Source organism: Copadichromis virginalis, linkage group LG22 (genome assembly GCF_057382275.1).
Source record: "Copadichromis virginalis isolate Kocher_CV1m ecotype Utaka linkage group LG22, C_Virginalis_male_GT1.1, whole genome shotgun sequence".
Lineage (NCBI taxonomy): Eukaryota > Metazoa > Chordata > Actinopteri > Cichliformes > Cichlidae > Copadichromis > Copadichromis virginalis.
In genome coordinates, this window is record NC_140638.1 from 13,918,238 (window position 1) to 13,939,991 (window position 21,754).

Consider the following 21,754-nt stretch of genomic DNA (forward strand, 5'->3'; position numbering starts at 1 on the left):
ACTAATGTAAAGAAACTCCAGAGGAAAGCAGTGAAGTGTGTGAAACTGATAGTTACGGGTAAATGGCTGTTTAATGAGTCACTTATTTTATCGGGGAAGAACTTGTTTGTAAAATATAATTTTAGTTACTAATAAATTGAGGGAATTAGGTTTTACGGAAGAGGATTAGGGCCACTGGGGGGAAGAATTCTGAGAAAAAAAGTCAGAATTCTGAGATAATATGAGCACTGCGTAAAAGCAGTGAAGTGTGTGGAAAACCTAGCCGGGTTTACCATGACTTCAGCAGCTGCTGGTGTTACCTCTGACACCGGTTGACCACGAATGAGTAATTCATTAAGTTTCGGTTTCTGCTGCCCCGCGCAACACGACCTGCAGCAGCCGCATCACCGCTCCGGGACTCGCCTCAGAGGAGGGGAGGGCGGTGGAGGAGAGCGGAGAGAGGTGAGCGGAGTGGACTCAGTTATTACAACAAGCCGATTACTGAAGGCTACTGAGCCTTCTGTCAATATGCGTCTGTCCTCTCTCGGTCAGACGGGAGGAGGACACAGCAGCCCACAGCCGGACTTTCCTTTTTCCCTTTTTCACATGAAAAAACTTTTAAGGGAACTTTTTTAATGGACCTACTCCACGAGAACGCACGTGAAGAAAGCCTGGATGTTTTATTTGATAAGATCTGATTTATTCTGTAAGATGTGTGTGTGTGTGTGTGTGTGTGGCACTCTGCGGAGCAAACGGTGACCTCCAGGTACTTAAAAGGTTGGGGTTTTCTTTGTTTGTTTGTTTGAGCGGCTGCATTATAAAAATTTTTTTTTAAAAATATAATAGCGAAAGCTGTTCATAATTTGATCTTTACGCATTTAATTTATGTAAAGGAGGTTAAATTTGGAAGCCAAATGAAATGCTTTGCGCACCAAACTTTATTAGTAAGTGAACTCCAAGAAGCCAAGTGAGGGGGGGGAAGTAAAGCCCCTCTCTGCCTCGCTCACCTGCACGTGCAAAGTGTAAAAAATGAGCAGCCCCTCCAGGAGTTTAGACGGACAGAAAGGTGACGGCTCAGGCACCAAACCGGAGACGCCCAGGTACCGCAGCTGGAGCAGTCTCCGCTTCTCCAAATGGAGAAATGCGTCCCAGAGGGCAACCCCGCCTGCCACCCCTTCCCCGAAGACAGACAAGAGGAGCGACGTGAGCAACACGCTCTTCTCTCTGGTCAAGACTCACAATGACGACTACACGGCGGATCCGGATGGCCTCCTGGAGACCAATGGAGAGGGCGAAGGAGACAGCGCTAGCCAGTCTCAGGACCAGGCCACCTACTTCCAGAAGCAGTTTGGCTCCATGCTGCAGCCCGGGGTCAACAAGTTCTCCCTGCGCATGTTCGGCAGTCACAAAGGTGTTGCTGCTGAGCAGGAGAGGGTTAAAAGCTTTGGAGTGTGGATCATACACCCCTACAGTGACTTCAGGTAATTAGTAGAAAGCCCTTAAACTAATTTGCTCTCATTTTATTGCAATTTGTGTAACTTAACGCATTATAACCGTAAAAATTGGACAGAAATCTGACCAGTGACATTTTTCATTTCAAGGTGCTTCCAGTCGCTCAATATTGTTTAGAGTTCCCTTGAAAGCATTTACCCTTTATCCCACTAAGCACCCTGTGATTGAGGACTCACATCCAGTTTTTCAAGGACAGACTGCAGGATAGCAGCTGATGTCATGGTTCCCAGCACATGATAAGGCGATGAAGGGATTTGATTAGTGATACAGTATATAGGACAAGATCATCTGGATTAATGATATCATTCCCGTGTGACTCCTTTTTTTAACCCCAGGAGAGAGAAGTGCATTCATCAATACTCATGACTTAACCAATCTGACTGAAAATCATCCAAATAGTTTCCTAATCTAGTTTGGCCTCACTTTGGAGGGGGGGGGGGGGGGGGATCTGTCCAATAATTCAACTTTCAGGGTTAAACAACGACTCAGGAGTGATGCCCAAGCAATCTGTCGGTGAGGTCACTAATAGCCCAGCGAATTTAAAGAATTTTTAACATCAGGCCGATGCCAGACAGAGGGGATAAACCCATGCATGGGGATTATTACCCATAAGAATCCGTATAATTCCAATCTTACTCTATTATGCAATAATACACAGGCAGCTGAGGGAGGGATTAGCACAGGCCTGCTCTTCTTAAACCTTATGCTCCCACTTCCTCTTAAAAATGAATGAATTGGGACAGTAGAGTTTTGGTCAGATTTCCTGTTTAGAGTTTAAGGTCACACAGCTGGTTGGTGCCTTTCTCTGTAAAATCTGCTTGTCCTCAATATTTCTCTGGATTTTTTTCTAGTGCTTCGTCCTCCTTGTTCCAAAGATGTCCATGTTTAGCTAATTATCAATTCTACATTGATTGTAATCTGCATGCGAGTGGTTTGTCTGTATCTCTTTGTTGGAGCTGTGATTAGACTTAGTGACACTTCTGGGTGTATCCCACCTCTAACCCAATGTTCCTTGGGATAGTCCCCAGCTCCACTATGACCCTGAAAGGTGGAATTAGTTGTACTCTGGGTAAAAGTGACTGATTACCATAAGACCAACATCCCCAATCTTTGGGTGCACACACACACACACACACACACACACACACACACACACACACACACACACACACACACACACACACACACACACACACACACACACACACACACACACACACACACACACACACACACACACACACACACACACACACACACACACACACACACACACACCTTGTAGTCCGAATGCTGCTGACTTATGTTTGGATAAACTTTTGTTGCATGCAGTTAAAAGATCTGTATGGAGAAAAGAGTAATTTCATTTCCAAAAATTATAAACTGTATACAAAAGATGGACATGGCCACAGTGACATCACTGATTGGTTTAAACTCTGCAGGCCTGAAGCCTCCACACTAGCGCTTTACTTTATTCAAATTCAACCTGAAATCCTATCAGAATACACTCATGTTCCTGTCCTGCGCTCACTGCTATTAAAGCTTGTCTAAAGGTTTTAGATACAGCAGATTTTATTCTGCTCCTCTCTCCCTCTCACTCAGACTCGATCTATAATGTCAACAGCTATAATGCCTTCCAGATTGGTGGCGTTAATAGCAGCAAGCAGCCACTAATCTACTGCAACATGAGAAATAATGGTAAGCACTCATGTAAAGCAGAGAGTGGACAGAGAGGTCACGGACACGAGTGAAGAACACATCAATCACTTCTGTGTCTCTGCTCAGTTTTGTCACGGGTTCACGTTGCAATCACTGAAGGGTGACTGTAATCAAAATTGGTCTGCGTCAAGTTCTCTTTCTCTGCCTTTGTAATCAAAGAGTCACTGAGAGCGAGAGACCCAGTGTGATTGACAGCTGATGGAAACAATCTGTAAGAAAATCCAAACCATGTCTTCCGACAGTGTACGAGACATTTGAGAGCTATAGGGAAATGGGACATGTATGACTTGAAGGAGACAGTGTATTTGTACAGCACGTGCAATTAGGGTTGCCAACCGTCCCTTAAAATACGGAATCGTCCCGTATTTCGAAACAAAAGTACACGTCCCGTATTGAGCTAATAAGGGACGCACTTTGTCCCTTAATACAGTGAGAATCAAAAGTAGTCTATAACTTTTAATGGAATTAACGCTTTGTTTGAAAACATAATTCCCAGCCCCTCTCCTGCTTTGTGACCAATGAGCTGACAGCACACTTACGAGTATGACAATTCAGATTACCGCTCATCTCATTGGTCAAGGAAAGGTCGCTTACGGAGAAAATACCGGAAGACAACAGATGACCACAACAAGAAGCATGGCCAACAGGGAAACAAACGCCGACACTGCGGTGCAAGTCTCGGACGACAGTACACCTAAAGCTGGGCAAACACTGTGCGATTTTTTCAGTCGCGTTATTCAGCTCCTGCTCAAACTGCACGATTGACTCGCAGGGGTTAGAAGTTGGTAGGTCACGATGCAGGGTCTCACACTATACCGCCCGATGCTCTGATGCGACCTGAGTGCTCACACTGTGCCTCCATAAAATGAAGGTTATAACAGAAAATCTGTCGCGCTCTCTCTCTCCGTCTTTCACTCACACAGACACGCACACCACCACCATCAACTTTGCTAAATTGCTAATGAAAAACATTGATCGGGCAGCTGTGACTGAGCAGCAATGTAAATCCAACTATTTTCACGGTTGTGTGCCTCCATTGCTTGTGTCCAGATCACACGCTGCACAGCCGTGCTGCTCCATCTTTTACACCAACGTTTACGTGTTTGCGCGCGAGCAGTGTGAGCGGCTGTGGTGAGACCCTCACGAGCGATTGATGATCGGGAGCTGGTCGTGAGGTGTTAATCACTTCTCGTTACCCCACGTATACTACACGATGCACGATGAAGGCCAAAATCGGTCCGATCACTCAAAAATCGGCTAAAAATGGGCCTAAAACCGCACAGTGTGAGCCCAGCATTAGAGCAGCAATGTTTGTTCAGAGAAAGGGAAAAATGGGAAAAGGAAAACACCTGGCTGGAAAAAGTTAATATGGGCATGTGCAGTGAATATCAGCGCTATGTGGCCAGAAGTGTGATAATATAATTTATTTTGTGTAATAAACAACTGTAAGGATAGATGATTACAACAAATAGATGACTAATACATAAAAGTAATACATAGATGAATAATGATGATGAGTTAAGATGCGTAATCATGGGAACAAGCGGGTTTACAAACAGGAGCAGCTGATTAGCATTAAGCCAATTGTACTAAATGCACTAAATGTGCACTGTTACAAGAATGTTTTTCTTTCTATTGTTTTCTATTATTTTAAGTTAAGCAGGACAGAGTGCTTTTAAAGAAAGATTTACTTTTATTCTCAAAAGTTAAGCATGACAGGCTTCTGTTTAAGAAGGAGACCTGTTTTATTGTGTTAATGTTGTCATTTTGAGCTAAAAATAAATGGCTAAATGATCATTTGTTTCACATGTGTTCATATCACAAAGAATACACATCTACTTAAATCAAATTCAAGTCAAATGGTTAAAAAAATAATTTCACACACAAAAAAAGAGCTAGAAAATTCACCACACTGGGAAGGGTGAAGACAACTGGGTCGCCCGGCCCTGGCCGCGAGGTGTCCCTTATTTATTTTTCAGGGAGTTGGCAACCCTACGTGCAATCAAGATATCCAATCTGGATCTGGAACAATGAATGCAAGCTCTAACGCACACAGGTTGGACCGTTACCGGATCACATGGGGAGATTGATCAGCTTGGACCTGGATTTCAGCTGGGTATAAATGCTGTGCACACATGATCACATCCTTAACCCTAGAACACTATCGCTGGGTGATTTACACCCGAGAAAATAGATTTACATGATTTCTCTCTCCTGCAGCTGTTTGCGTGTCGAGGAGCCTGTGCCTTCACCAGGGAAGTCTCAAATGTCCCAGGAATGGGTGGACCAAAGACCAGCTTTCCAGAGTCATTATTTTGTTTTAGGAGTTTTATTTTTCATTTTGTTAGACATGGCACAGTTGAAAGTAAAAGAAGACCACTCTAATTTGTCATGTGTTGTCATATTTTCATATATTTGATTACTTTTCATTGGTTATATTATATCGGGTAAAAATCACCCGGCATTAGTGATCGTGTTACTATTTATAGCGATAGTGTTCTAGGGTTAAGAGAAACTTTACCCAGCAGGTTAAAAAGTCAATCTCCTCTCGATAGCATAAGCTGCCAGGGAACAGGAACAAGCAGCATTAGTAGCTAGCAACTCCATTATCGTGCTGTTCGACAACCATACTTCATGGGGCCAATTTGCTGACACTCTTGGACCCCTTGCCACCTCTCTTTCTAGCACTGTTAGCAACTTAGGTGTTCTCTTTGACAGCTCCTTTAAGTTTGACAAACAATCCTCTGTAGTTAAATCTAGTTTCTACCAATTGCGTCAAATCTCCAAGGCCAAGCACTACATACCGCACAGGGACCTTGAGAAACGAATCCATGCTTTTGTGACCTCTAGATTAGACTACTAATTCCCTTTACTTTGGTCTCCACTCCACACTTCTTCATAGATTGCAGGTTGTCCAGAATGCTGCGGCACGCCTTCTGACCAGAACCGCAAGGTTTGCCTCCATCATGATCTAAGATCATCAGGACAAATATTCTTAGGCTACGTTCACACTGCACACGAAAGCGCATCAAATCCGACTTTTTTGACCCTATGCGACCCATATCCAATCATGGTATGACAGTGTGAGCAGCACAAATCCGATATTTTCAAATCCGACCTGGGTCACTTTCGTATGTGGTACTGAATCCGATACATATCTGATGTTTTAGAAAGAGACTGCTGTTTGAACGGTCATGTCGCATTAAAGCCGTCTTTTACATCACTGACACAAGACAGACGCCAATTATCAGCTCCGGAGAAGCGCCCGAGAAGACACTGAACGCTTCCTGGCCATCCAGTGAAACTGTTGGGAAGACAACGTTGGAGAAACGGGAATATTTTATTTGTACTGTATAATCTGCAGATTCTGACAGAAATCTGCAACTATCCTTTGAAGCACTGCTCCTCTCTAAAACAGCAATAAGGATCATTATTAGGCCATATTTAAATAACAAAATAACTTTATAACTTAAAGCAAAATTGGGAAACGTAAAGTCCCAATCAAGTCTTTATATTAAGGGCCATCAGTCAAACAATACTGTTTGCTCTGGGTCTAAACAGAGCGCATTGTGTGTGACGTCTTCTTTAGCACATGCAGGCCGCTTTGAGGCTTCACACTAGAGCGTGTTTGCTGTCACATTTTATATGTAGTGTGAACAAGCAGACAAAAAAGAAAACAACTCAGATTTGATCAAAAAATTGGAATTGAGCATTAACACCTGCAGCGTGAACGTAGCCTTAGTGCAGCCTAGATCCCGGCTAAAGGCCAGAGGTGACCGTGCTTTTGTCCTGGCAGCCCCGAGCCTCTGGGAAAATCTTCCCTCTGACTCCATCTATTCATTTAAATCTCAGTTAAAAACGTACCTGTTTGACCGAGCATTTTCAGTTAGTTAGTGCACTTCCCCCTATATTTTACCCTTATGTTACTTATCTTCCTACTAATGTCCCACTGCATAAATACCCCCACCTTATATTTATGTGTTGCAGCTCCTCCAACCTATGGCCGCGGCAGGCTAAACATGAGGACACAGATGACGCGCAACAATATACGCATAAAATACGCTTCTGTACCATTTGCTCCTTTTATTCCACATGCAGCTGTCCAATATACAAATCAGTACATGGGATTAACTATTAAAAAAAATGCACAGACTGCACAAACAAATAACTGCACTAATTACAATGCCAACTTACAACTTGGCCTATGACATCAATTAGTGCACAAATATACATAAACCATCAAGTTACAGTCAAATACATGAAAATAATTCAAGCTGCGTTCAACAGAAAGTTTTGCCTCATGCTCACCCTACCTTTCTGCTCATCAACATCAGGTGCAGTGAACAGGTGAGTGCAACCACATTTATCATCTACCACACCCATGAGACACGCCCCACACCCGTGCACCAATACAGCGAGTCCATTTAAACCAACCCACTTAATCAAAAAAGGAACAACTCATATGGCTCCTACATTATGAATACCCTGTAATTGTATCTTCTAAACCATGCTATAATGTTTTACTTCTTATTCTGTCTGTACCTTTGGGGGGTTTGTTATAGCCTTTTATCTTTTATCTTATGTTTTAACCTTGTTGTGAAGCACTTTGGTGTACCTTTGGTTTTAAATGTGCTATATAAATAAAGTTGTACTGTATTGTATTGTACAGAAAGTGACTTAAAAACAAAAAGCTCGATTACGTGATATCTTTGCTACTAGGTGTCCAGTCTGCATACTCTGTGTATGATGGCATTAAAGTGGTATTGGGCAGGTGGGGGCACCCTAATGTGCATCAGAGCGTGGGGCAAAAACAATCATTTAGAAATAAGATTTTTTTTTTTTAATTGTATTGTGAGCTCCAGTAGATTTGTTTTCTTTGCATACTGGCTGTGATCCGCAAACATGTGTTGCTGCTGCTCTAAAGTTTACTACTCTTTGTGGATTTAACTAAATTTAGCAAGATATAAGCAGACAGATCAGCTTAAAAAAACATCTGCTACCCTCAATGTAACGCAACACTGACTATTAACCAACCAGAGCCGTAAACTTCACCACAGTACGGTAAGCTCTCAGTCCTCTATACCTTTAGCTTGTACAATTTGGTGATATTTGCTAAGCTGTTTAAAACATTTAAAATCACCTGCCAGTTATAAATGTTACTCTGTTTATGCTCACACTTCTTCTGTAGTGCCAGCCAGAGCCATCAGCTAAATGCTAAAGTTCCACAGCAACAGCTTTATGGACATCTGCATGATGAACGAATCACAGGAAAGGATTCTGATGAGAGTGTAAAGGGGCCATGGGATGTTATTATTTTTCTTAAAATTGTAATAGTAATTCCAAACTGTCATCAGTAAGCAACACAAAAAGAGCACTCTTGGCAGTATTACGTCAAAGCTAACAGATTTTCTTACTCTTTAATTGAAGATGCTGGAGGGTGTTCCTAAATTTTCTGATGCACTTAGAAGAGCAAACGGAAACCTTACGGTTCATATGTTAGTACCAGGTATACATGTGACTGCCCTCATTAAAAATGTTGCAGATGTGCCACACAACCATCAAATTCATTTGAGATTGCTAACATATATTTGTATTTGCTATAAAAAGCCATATAAATATATAAAACTCATGAAAAACTCAAAAACAGCAGTGGATCACATGATTCACTTCACATCTTTGGTGTTCACAGTCAGCTCTCTTCTCTTGACAACACATGCAATTTTGTGTTTGTTGTGATATGGCCGCACTGACATACAGTACAGAAATAACTACGTGCACGCAGCAGTCAAGTTGTGATTAACACATAGATTTTCAGTTTTAATTCAAAAGGGTTCATTAAAATACTTGAAGTATATTTGAATAACCACCTTGTCATTTTGTTTTTTTACAGTTTGGCCCAGAATGAGCAGATGTGTTTGCAGTAAATCTGTAAATCATCTGTAAATCTGGAAACGGTCAAAGTACGAATAGGTCCATTTGAAGTTTGTGTAAAGGTTGTGATCCTAAACCGAGCTCTGCACTCATCCTCTTCTCTCCAGGTTTTACTGGGACATCGTAATGCTCCTGTTGATGATGAGCAATCTTGTCATTTTGCCCTGGGGTATCACCTTCTTCGAAGACCAGAACACCATGCCCTGGATCACCTTCAACGTCTTGTCAGACACACTCTTCCTCATGGATCTGGTTTTCAACTTCCGTACGGGCATTTTGGGAGAGGACAGCCACATCATCCTGGACCCCAAAGAGATCCGCATTCATTACCTCCGCACTTGGTTCCTGGTGGATTTCATCTCCTCCATCCCTGTCGACTACATCTTTCTCATCGTCGACCTCGAATCCCGACACGAGTCATCAGACGTGTACCGTACCGCTCGTGCACTTCGCATTGTGCGTTTCACAAAGATCCTCAGTCTGCTGCGTCTTCTCCGTCTGTCTCGCCTCATCCGATACATCCACCAATGGGAGGAGGTAATGCAAAGGCAGGGAAGCGGGCACGTGCTTAGAACAAAAGAAACAGAAATATTGTAATTTGATCGTCTCTGTGACTTTCTTTCTGACAGATTTTCCACATGACTTATGATCTGGCCAGTGCTGTGGTGCGTATAGTCAACTTGATTGGAATGATGTTGCTGTTGTGTCACTGGGATGGCTGCCTGACATTTATGGTACCTATGCTGCAAGACTTTCCTTCAGACTGCTGGGTATCCAAAAACAATATGGTGGTGAGTAGATGAAGAAAAGAAAGTAAAATTACATATTTAAAGTAGTATGTGAGTATATAGCTACAATTCAGTGTTAGTTGGCATTTTTTTGAAGGAGGCAAAGTAATTTTACTCAGTGGCATACAAACCACAACACAACAAACCAAACCACAAACTTGGCAAAGCCACACCTCCGTCTATGGTCATGACATGCCAACTCACAGTGACATCGTCCACAAAAATCAAAATTGAAATGAGATACTGTTCTCACATTTGGAGATCATCTTAACTGAAACCAGGACCACGCGTCAAACACTGCACCTGCACATACATACTGTGCAAAAGTCATGAGCCACCCCAGCATGGTATGCAGTCAAATCCAGTCTGACACTGGACTTGAAAGATGCATCTGGCCCTTCAGTTAATCTACTGTTCACCGAAGCCTCATCAAAAATGGTCTCAGTGGAAGGGTGGCTGTCAAGATGCCATTCATAAAGAAAGGAAACAGAGAGAAGAGGCTGAGGTACGCCAAATTACACAAGAACTGGACTGAAAATCAAAAGCAACAGGTCTGATGGAGTGATGAATCCAAATTTGAAATGTTACTTCAAATTGTCATCAATATATATTAAGAATGACAGCATCATCATCATCCATTATAAATGTCCATTATAAAATGTCCATTATTATAAAATGTCCATTATTAAATGTCCATTATAGAGGACATGATGATCCCAAACACATTACCAGTCCAGTAAAAGCACACCTGAATTAAAAAACACCCACGGAACACTATCAGTCACGGATGGGCTTCCCCGGAGCTCGGGACTCAACATCATCGAAGCGGTATGGGATCAGCTTGACAGAGAACAGAACAAAAGGCAGCCAACATCCAAGGAAGATCTTCGAGTGTCCTTCTAGAAGAAATATTCCTGAAGACTCCTTAAACACTACATGTAATTAAACTTGTTTCCAACTGTTTTGCCGTGTTTTAGTCTTAACTTCTGGTTAGGTTTAACAGAGGTATGTGTGTCTCTGGTGTTTTCTCATTTAACACAGTATTCTTTACAAGATACAAAATCTTTACTTGGATGTGAAACGGCTGACAACTGTCTGTATTTTCCCAAAGTTGCAGGCTCATAGATGACCTCATTTCATGCTCTGTCTCACCTCGCCTCATTGTTAACTACCTTTTTCAGAACTCTACATGGCACATCCAGTACTCCTACGCTCTGTTTATGGCCATGAGTCACATGCTGTGCATAGGATATGGTGCTCACCCTCCAGAGGGCATGACCGATGTTTGGCTCACCATGGTCAGCATGGTAGTCGGGGCCACGTGCTACGCCATGTTCCTCGGCCATGCCGCTAACCTGGTCCAGTCCTTGGACGCCTCGCATCGGCAGTATCAAGAGAAGGTAATCATGCACATTTGTGACCTGCAGCTTCAGTTGCTTTGTGGACAATATGTTCCAGGAACCTCACGTGGATGCTAATGTGATTCGGGCTTTGAGCTTTAATATCCCAGCCATGTTTCATATCACAGACTGGCTTACTTGCTCGTACTTTATTCGTACAAACTGTGCCAAATGCCTAGAGAATATGTGTATTATCTAATGGATTTTGCAGCCTTACCATGACCCATTCCAGGGGATTTTCACAAGATAAAGCAGAACAGATGATGGACAAATGGCGGCACCTTTGTTTTGGATAACTGTCTGCCAATGCCCATTACAAATGAGTTTGTAATCCACTTAAAACGGGAGAAACAGCCTGCAAAACAAATGGAATGAATATGTAATTATTGTTCTTGGGGATAATTCGCAAAACACATGCTAGAACATGTGACTAATTGTGTGTTTTCTGTTGTTTCCAGTATAAACAAGTGGAGCAGTACATGTCATTTCATAAACTGCCAGCAGACTTAAGACAGAGGATCCACGATTACTATGAGCAGCGATTCCAAGGCAAGATGTTTGATGAGGACAACATCCTCGGAGAGCTCAGTGACCCACTCAAGGAGGTGTGTGACTTTACCTGCTGTTTCTTGCTTCCTCTCTCCAGTTTTTTATTAAGTGTTGAATAAGTTCGTCTTTTATGTTAAAACGGGTCCATGAAAATTTCTTTAAATGTGCCTTTATCTAAGCGACAGTTCAAAACCTAAATATATTTTGTTTATAATGAAATTGGAAAACATCTGATCAGCTGTTCGATATGCTAAGAGCTAGTTAACAATGCTTTTATTCCTGTTTATAGACTAACTGACATATTTTTTTCCACAATAATATGCTATATATCACAATATGGTAAAACATAGACTATTTGATTTGTATGTTGATCTGTAAGCTTCTTCCTCTTGTTTTGGCTTTTGTCTCAGTAGATCATCTGCCTCCATTTCACTCTATCCCAGCATCCTCCTCCTCTGTCACACCAGCCTTCTGCATACCCTCCTTGACTATGTCCATAAATCTTTTATGTCGTCTTCCTCTTTTGCTCCCACCTGGCAGCTTCATCTTTAACATCATGACCAAAATCCTCCTGAGAACTGAGGAAATTTTTTTAATGATTTCCTGCCTCTTTGGAGCTAAAAGAAGCCATCCAAACACATGAGATACCGATGGAAAGCCCAGGATGTCCTCTATTTAGCATTTAGGGTCTTAGTAAGGTAGCTCAAATAAGTCAAAAGATATAGACCATAAACAAATGTCCATTATAGAGGACATAAATTAATAGCCTGGTTCTCATGAGGATATATTCACTATCCCTCCAATCGCCTCCAATCTTTTTGCCAGTTCTACAGTCTCCACATTGTACATCACTCATCCACCTTCACTATCTCTACTCCTTACATATTCACCTTTCCGCCTGCCTCTCTCTCATTCACACACGTATTCTGTCTCACTTCTATTGTCCTTCATTCCTCTTCTCTCCAGAGCATACCCCCACCTCTCTATGCCCCCACCTCTCTATGCTCTCACTTCTCTCAGTGTTATCTGCGAACATCATAGTCCATAGAGACTCCTGTCTGACCTCATCTGTTAATCTGTCCATCACAACTGCAAACAAGAAGGGGCTCAGAACTGATCCCTGATGTAATCCCACCTTGAACCCATCTGTCACTCCTGCTGCATATAGATATTTTATGACAACTTCTTGTAGCGTACATTTTCTCCCCCTCATGCAGGAGATTGTCAGCTATAACTGTCGTGGACTCGTAGCCAATATGCCACTGTTTGCCAACACTGACCCTCATTTTGTGACGGTGATCCTGACCAAGCTGCGTTTCGAAGTCTTCCAGCCGGGAGATTTTATTATACGAGAGGGAACGCTGGGTCGGAAAATGTACTTTATCCAGCACGGCACCGTCACCATCATCCCACGTGGTAGTAAGGAGATTAAGCTCAGCGATGGAGCATATTTTGGGGGTAAATCGTGCTTTCTTTTTCCTGTGACTGTATTGCCAAACTTTTTCCATTTTTAGTCTTTATGATAATATAATCAGGTGGTATTTCTTCATATTTATGGTCCAGACATGCAGGTGGTATAGATCCTCTCATTTAACAAGTGGGATGAACTACATATTTAAAATTATGTCTTCCTTGTTTCAGAGATTTGCTTGCTGACACAGGGACGACGCACAGCCAGCGTGAAGGCTGAGACCTACTGCCGTCTTTACTCGTTGAGCGCGGACAGTTTCAACGAGGTCCTGGAGGAGCATCCTCTGATGAGGAGCGCGTTTGAGAGTGTGGCCGTGAACCGACTGGACCGCGTTGCGCGCCGACCGAGTTATCAGCCAGTCCCAGATGAATGACTTCCTCAGCACCATGAGAAAAACATTCCAGCCAGACTCATCGAGCACATTTGTCACATTTAAACTGCACATGACAAAGATATCTTCTATTGAAGCACGCTGATGGACAATCAGATAGCGAGACCTACTTAAACTTTTTAGTACAGCATTACTGCGATGATGTGACAATAGTCTACCTTTAGTGGTTTTATTTTATTATTTGAACTTGAATCAGCTGTAATATGTGCTCATGTTTGTGGTAGAGCTTTGTATACTCTTCGTGTAAAATGACCTGTATAATTTTGAAACTGTATGGACATCAGCGATGATCTTTTGTTTCTCCCGTTCTGATGATATTACATTTTGATTTACATGAGCTTTTTTATTCATGTATTGATGTATTGATTTATTTTTTTACCAACAGTCTGTCTAGATTGGTCTCTTTCCAGCTGTAAATACCTCTTTTAAAGCACATTTTAGTGGCCTGTAGTAGCCACTTTGATTATCTATCAGATCATCCGTCCAGGATATTGACAGCCTGCAGGAGCAGCAGCTGGTGTTACATCATTCAGCTTTCTGTAGCTCTATTTTACATGATCCTTCTCATCTGTAGGTTGCCTGATGTGAAGATTTAATGCTGATGTTCACAGAAGATCAGTTGCAGTTATGTAATATCTCCAGCTGTACACAGACAGGTTTCACAGAGCTCATATAAAGAATAATTTATACCCAGTATTATTTGTTTCCATACTATTTTTGTTTCATTTTTTTCTGGAATATTGTTTATTTATAATGTAAAACTAATGAATGAGAATAAAGTCTCTATAGGTTAACTAGTATGTAACCGTCAGACGATGCTGTTGTATAATATAAGTTCTATTTTTGTAAATATATCAGCTGAACTTTCTCAGTTTTTTTTTTTTTACTTCACTTTTTTAGTGGGGTTACATACAGGGTCTACATGCAGCATTTTTCACAGCAGAAACCACAGCTGTATCTACACATTAACAATGTAGTTATTAGAAGTTTATTTCTCTTCTGTTTTTGCTTCAAAGAAAGATTTTACAAATTTAAATTGACTGAACGCTGATTTACATTTAGATTAATACTGTGTACTTTTCTCAGATGCATTTGAAACAACATGATTTTGAAAATTTTCATCTGATGCACACAAAACGGTCATTTTTTGAATTTACAAGTTTAACTGAAATGTCTTTATTTTTTCTTATTTTTCTGATTATTACCTTTATATTGATGATGTCATGTGTATACCAATGTCTGTAACCTTGAAGCATAAATATCAAATATGTATTTTTTCCTATGCACTGTGTTATTTGTGCTTATGTATAAAGAATGTGCAGACACGTTGATCAAAGAAATACTGTTTTACTTAAGAAAACATTTTTGAAGCTCTTTTCCGCAGCTTTGCCAAGAAAATTAAGTCACAGGTCCAGAATGTATCTTATTGTGACTTATCATAATATTCACTCACTATTTCATAAATCTGAGAAGGATTCTTAAAGGTATGCCTTTTATCCTCAGAATACTCTCTGCTCCTTATTTCTGTTCTCTTTCCCTCTCACCCTCCAACCAGTTACAGCAGATGGCTACCCTTCCCTGAACCTGGATATGCCAGAGGTTTCTTCTTGTTTGAAGGGAGTTTTCCCTCCTCACAGTCGCAAAGTGCTGCTCACAGGGGATTGCCTGATCATTGGGGTTTGAAGGGTCTCTACATTACAATATAAATCTCATTCAGGTAACTTTTGCTTTGACCTGATGCTATCTATAGATTTTAAATGAAATCTCATCAGAACTATGAGATATAAAGTCATGGCCTTGTTTTTCATAACAGTAAAGTCCATTCTCACAATGATATGATGAACATTCTCATTAATGTGAAACACTAAGTAATTATCCATAATTATGGTGGTATGAGCATGTTCTGATTGTGTATTACAAGATCCTGTTATTATAAATAAGATGTTTTGGTATTTCCTATATACTTTGTGGCTTCATAATACTACAGTACCATATTGCTACATTGTTTAACAAACAATAAGTAATTATTATGATAAATAGTATCATATATAACGATATTTAATAAACTGCCATGATTATAAATGCTAATGAACTATAATAACTTGAAAACATATAATAAATTTAAGGTTACCATAGTTTTTATAATAAAATAAGATATGCTTTATTATCCCAAAAGGTGTAAAACATCCAAAATAACAGAATATCTGTAATGACAAGATTAGCTCAATAAAAATTATCATATGGTAAAAACTGAAAGAGAGAGAGAGATTATAAATATAATAAATTAATTAACAATAATGTAAACAAATTATATAAATAAATAAAATAGAACAGTTCATTTTATAAAACCCTTAATATCTCAACATAGGTTAAGTAAAGGTTACATAAATTAAATAGATTATGTAAAAAGCAGAATATAGTAAAAGTAGCTTTATAAAGTAAAACTGTTAAAATCCAACAGTATAAAATGTTTTTTTTTTCCAAATGTAGGAAAACAAGCACGCTCGGTAAATATAAGACCATATTACAGCTGGTTATTTTGAGAGGGTTTAAAATGCAATATTGTTGTGTCCACACATACTATTGCATTTGTTCTGTAGATGCATTTACCAGAAGCGCTAGAGGGCGCTAGTGAGTATGTTGTTCTGGTTGTGGTTTTGGAGAAGAAAAAAAGAAAAAAAAAGAAAGGAGTCAACTCCGGTAATCCTCTGTTCCTACCTGCGTGTGTGTGTAATACTTGCTGAACTAACACCACACAACAAATATAAAAGCCTAATTTGTGAACAATGAACATAAAATAAAATACGTGCATAACCTCGTAGTTCTCTGGCATTATGTGAGTGTGTTTTAAATAACCCTCCGCATTATGTATCCGGGCCGTGCGCTCTGCTTCCTGTCTCGCTTTATTTCATAAACTCGGGACGCAGAGAGAAGGTAAAGAGGATTGACTGTCTGCTGCCTTACCTCAGCACGTTTGTGCTTGATTTGAGTTCAGTTTTTTTTTAACGCATATTTACTTTTTTTTTTAAATGTAATATCTGCACGTTGCACAGTGAAACCGGTGTTTTTATTCTGACATTACAAGGTTAACCGCTAGCCAGTTTAGCTTGGCGCTAGGCTAGCGGTGGCTATCTGAGTATGGAGGTCAGCGGTGTGTACTCCTGTCATCACACTGAAGCAAGGCAGACCTGATCAGTTTTGTCCAGTAATCACTCGCCATTTTAGCGACCGTATGAGATAAAATAGCCCAGCTGCAGGATTAGGTTTGATAACATGGCTGGCAGTCGCCTTCACCTTCGTTACTTAACTCGGTTAGCTCTGACATAACATCACAAAAGAGTTAGCACTGGACCACCGTAAGAAATACATCATGCTAAAACTGACAGCTAATCTAAATGTATGGTGTTGAAATGAAATGTTAGCTCTCGTTTCGGTGCTCTGTGTTTGAAATGTATTTTATAAAACTCAGGCTGAGGTGTTTTTAGTCCGATTTGTTTTTAGCTGAGAGGGCCATTAGATAGCAAATTATGATGATCAGAAGATAGTGTTATGACGTTGTTGATGCAGTGACACTGATATGTCAGTAAATATTGTGTGTGTGTGATCTGTGACAGAAAGGGAAACTCATTGTTTTTTACATTTACAGCAGCGTATTTCACAAACTAGTACAGACAGCTTTACTCTGCTCAGCATGGACTGGTAGTAGACTGGAAGTTCAAGTGCCTTGTCCGCCTTTTTGGACACACTCACACTTCGATTTCTTTATTGGGGGAGACTCAGGCTTCAATATCTTGCTCAGAGTTACTTCGGTATGCAGACTGGAGTACCTCTACCCCCTGAGCCACAACTCTCCTCATTATGTCCACTCACTGTGTAAAATATGGATATAGGCATCGTCACATCAGCTCTTGGTTTTGGTTTCTTCAGTGTCACAGCAGGTTAAACAGCACCTCTCTGTGCCTGTGCAGCTGCTTTCTTTTATTAGTGTTTGAAAATGAAATGATTCAGGCTCAGTCTTGTTTTTTTTATTTTTTCATGCAGAAAGGATGCTGTCCTTTTCTCGAGCTGTGGTGAGCGGGGTGGCCCGTGCCCCAGCTGCTATCAGTCAGGGTGGCGTGACTTCTATCACACGATACAACAGCACAGCACAGGTATGACCCATGTTGTTAAAACCAGTATAAAACAAATTAAATCCTTACAACTGTAGTAACAGTTTGGTTTTTTTCTCTGCTTTTCTGGCAGAGTGCTCCTAAGAAAACTAAATTTGGACCGCTGGCAGATCAGGACAGAATCTTCACCAACCTTTATGGCCGACATGAATGGAGGTAACACCCCTGTGTTGTTCTCTTGTGAATTTGATGCAAGGTGAGAGGTTTAACAAACAAAAACACAGTTGTGACCTTCTCATATTTGTGCCACAGGCTGAATGGGGCTTTGAAGCGTGGCGACTGGTACAAAACTAAGGAGATTCTTTTGAAGGGAGTCGACTGGATTCTCAATGAGATCAAAGTTTCTGGCCTGCGTGGGAGAGGTGGAGCTGGCTTCCCTACTGGCATGAAGTGGAGCTTCATGAACAAGCCCAGTGATGGCCGGTCAGTGAGGACACAGATATCATTTTGCAATTTTAGTGCTAAGTTGTAACATTTTTACAAAAATGTAACTACATTTGGAGCAATAATAAACACATAAGTGCTTTTTTTTTTTTTTTTTAGCAAATACAAGCACTTTCAACACTAATTTTTAAAAAGGAATGCTTCTGGCGTTCTTATAGATCAATCAGTTTGATGTTTATCATAGTTTTCATAAAATAGAATAAAATTAAATTAAAATTATCTTTGTGCAAGATAAACTCCGCTACTTTGACAGTAATGTTTATTACACCGACTTGTTTCTGTTTTCGTATGTTAGCCCAAAGTATCTGGTGGTGAATGCAGATGAGGGAGAACCGGGCACCTGTAAGGACAGGGAGATCATGAGGAATGACCCACACAAGCTGGTCGAAGGCTGCCTGATCGCTGGGAGGGCCATGGGAGCCCGTGCTGCTTACATCTACATCAGAGGAGAGTTCTACAATGAGTCCTCCAACCTGCAGGTAGAGATGGATAGAGACAACTGAGATCAAGTCTTTAAAATTATCATACACCTCACTATCATCTTCAGTTTATGGAGAAAATGCTGGTCGGACGTAACTAATTTTCAGCTAAGTCAAAAAGCCAGTCACAATCTTTTTCCAGACTTCCTGCTTGTCAGGCTTAAACATGTAATAAATAAACCTTTTGATCTGCTTTCATGAAAGCCACCTGTGTGCTAGCTAGTCTTCCCTGGATCCATAAATTTGGCTGATTAATATAAACTTTCTCCAGGCAGACAGGAGCTATCCTGTCTGCTTCTAGCAATGACTCCGGTACATTTCATTCTGAAGCTTTATGGATTACTTTCCTTTCCAGATTCAAAATATTAATATAACGTGTGAAATTTGATTTTTTTTTTTAAAGGGCTTATAGTATAATATTATTATAACCCATTATTATTTATTATACTGCCCTTCAGCCATATTTAAAGTAATTAAATTAGTCTTATTTTTCAAGGCCTGGGAAGGGGAAAGTAAGTGTTTATTTGTTTGTTGTTTAAATGTTATATTGGATACTGATAATAAGCTGCATACTTTCAGATCATATTAAAGTTGGTAATGTGACTAAATTAAAAAAAAAAAATCAGCTGTACAACTAATGTCTTTTAGTTGGAGGTGATTCAGACACAAAAGTAGCTGCACCTGCATCCAACTCAATTTCATACAGATTAAGCCTCATATTCTCTCTGCTGGCTCTTAGGTGGCCATCAATGAAGCCTACGCTGCTGGGCTAATTGGAAAGAACGCCTGTGGCTCTGGTTATGACTTTGATGTGTTTGTGATGCGTGGTGCCGGAGCCTACATCTGTGGAGAGGAGACCGCTCTTATCGAGTCCTTGGAAGGAAAGCAGGGGAAGCCCCGTCTGAAGCCCCCCTTCCCTGCAGATGTCGGTGAGTTCCTGTCTACAGAGACGGGGTTAGAATAAAAAAGTTTCTGTATTAATTACATTTTCATCACTGCTGCTTCTTCTGCTGGGCCCTCATTATTCTTGCTAAAATAAAAGCACGTCTCAAATATCAACACCACTCCCTCTAATGTGTTTGAAGGTGTGTTTGGATGCCCAACAACTGTCGCCAACGTGGAGACTGTAGCTGTGGCGCCCACCATCTGTCGTCGTGGAGGCTCGTGGTTTGTCTCCTTTGGCAGGGAGAGAAACTCGGGCACAAAGCTGTTCAACATCTCTGGGCATGTCAACCACCCCTGCACAGTAGAAGAGGAGATGTCTATTCCTCTGAAAGAGCTCATTGAGAGACACGCAGGTACATAATGCACTAAAAATGTAAAAATCACATCATTTTTGCCTGATAGGATTAAAAAAGAAAAAGAAAAAAAAAGGAGGTAGTGGAAGTCTTCCTGCGTGAAGGGGGTCACGGACTGAAAAGATTAAGACAGCTTAGCTTAAGCACAGCCTTAAGTGCTTCTTCTTTTTCCTTTTTTTAACTCAATTGGAACAAACATCTGTCTGGTAGGTGGGGTGCGTGGTGGCTGGGATAACCTGCTGGCTGTAATTCCCGGTGGGTCCTCAACACCCCTCATCCCCAAGAACGTGTGTGAAGATGTGCTGATGGACTTTGATGGCCTTATTCAGGCACAGACTGGGCTGGGCACTGCTGCTCTCATCGTCATGGACAAATCGGTAAATATGTCAGCTCTATAGTATATTTAGCTCAATAAGCAATGCAGAATACTGCTGTTAAACGAGTGGATGGGTTTTACTTTTGCAGACTGACATTATTAGAGCCATCGCCCGTCTGATTGAATTCTACAAGCATGAGAGTTGTGGCCAGTGCACACCGTGCAGAGAGGGTAAATGCCACTTCAGTTCAGTTCTGCACACCTTAATATTTCTCCACCACCTTCATTAAATTAAAACGTGTGAGTTTTTTCTTGTTGTGTTTTTCTGCAGGAGTGGACTGGATGAATAAGATGATGTGGCGTTTTGCGAGTGGTGATGCACGTTCAGCAGAGATAGACATGATTTGGGAGATCAGCAAGCAGATCGAGGGGCACAGTATCTGTGCACTGGGCGACGGTGCGGCGTGGCCTGTGCAGGTAAATGCATGTCTTCATGGAACTATTAATGGGAAACTCAATACTTCAAAATGCATTAGGTACACTTACTGTGTGTGACGTGTAACTAATGCAGGGACGATAATGTTACAGATTGAAGAATACAGCATTACACTCATAGGTGTTTTTAAAGCCTCACCCATGTGTAGAAACCCCATGGCGACCAGAGGTTGCCAAGGGGTTTGCATTGCACTCTTCACAATTGATTAGCGAGTAGCTTGATTACATGTTGTATTATTTGTAAAGCTCCCTGTTTGTTTTCTGCCTCAAGTTCAGCAGGATAACTGACCAAAACCCCTCTCTTCTCTCATCTGTGTTCCCAGGGATTGATCAGGCACTTCAGGCCTGTCATGGAAAGCCGAATTGCTGAATTCCAGCAGCAGAAGCAGGCAAGGGTTTGAACGGCTTCTTCGAGTCCTTGATCTAATTTTCCTTCGCCCAGAACCCTGTGCTTGTCTTTCACAGATTATTTAAAGAAAAGAGAACGTGCCGTCTTATTAACTCTTCATCAAGCGTTGCATTGATGTGTCTGCCTTGTGAAACAATATTACCAATAAAGTTCTATGATACTTTAATAAAGACTTATTCTTTTTCTTGTGGTTCTTTTTTCTTGTTTTCAATCTCTTGTGTTTTTACTTGTAGGAAAAAAAGATCTTATTAATTACAATAATCAGCTGAAGTCTAAATTATTATTATTATCCATTTTTATTTTTACTAAGTCTGTTATTTAAACAGTCCAAGAGTTCTATTTACATGCAGTAAAAGTATTTGAACCCAGTTTTTTTTAAGTTCAGTGTGAACAAGAGGTACAGC

General features: G+C 40.9%; 2 protein-coding genes across 3 annotated transcripts; both read left to right on the forward strand.

Annotated features, from left to right (window-relative positions):
* Positions 1 to 1,008: 1,008 nt before the first annotated feature.
* hcn3 (hyperpolarization activated cyclic nucleotide-gated potassium channel 3) lies at positions 1,009 to 14,938 on the forward strand. Its single transcript, XM_085445354.1, has 7 exons — positions 1,009 to 1,460; positions 9,249 to 9,678; positions 9,771 to 9,932; positions 11,111 to 11,329; positions 11,788 to 11,934; positions 13,096 to 13,336; positions 13,520 to 14,938. Exons 1-7 carry the CDS (start codon positions 1,009 to 1,011, stop codon positions 13,720 to 13,722), a joined length of 1,854 nt encoding a protein of 617 aa, XP_085301480.1. The 3' UTR covers positions 13,723 to 14,938.
* A 1,652-nt stretch (positions 14,939 to 16,590) lies between these two features.
* On the forward strand, positions 16,591 to 21,534 carry ndufv1 (NADH:ubiquinone oxidoreductase core subunit V1). Of its 2 annotated transcripts, none has more exons than XM_085446418.1 (11): positions 16,591 to 16,674; positions 17,782 to 17,891; positions 17,983 to 18,065; positions 18,162 to 18,332; positions 18,649 to 18,832; positions 19,572 to 19,761; positions 19,918 to 20,130; positions 20,341 to 20,507; positions 20,596 to 20,677; positions 20,778 to 20,923; positions 21,265 to 21,534. In XM_085446418.1, the coding sequence occupies exons 2-11, from the start codon at positions 17,787 to 17,789 to the stop codon at positions 21,340 to 21,342; spliced, it is 1,419 nt and encodes a 472-aa protein (XP_085302544.1). In that variant the 5' UTR covers positions 16,591 to 16,674; positions 17,782 to 17,786; the 3' UTR covers positions 21,343 to 21,534. The 2 variants fall into 2 exon arrangements, with proteins under 2 accessions (XP_085302544.1, XP_085302545.1); XM_085446419.1 differs by lacking the exon at positions 16,591 to 16,674 and adding an exon at positions 16,707 to 16,729.
* The last annotated feature ends 220 nt before the right edge of the window (positions 21,535 to 21,754 follow it).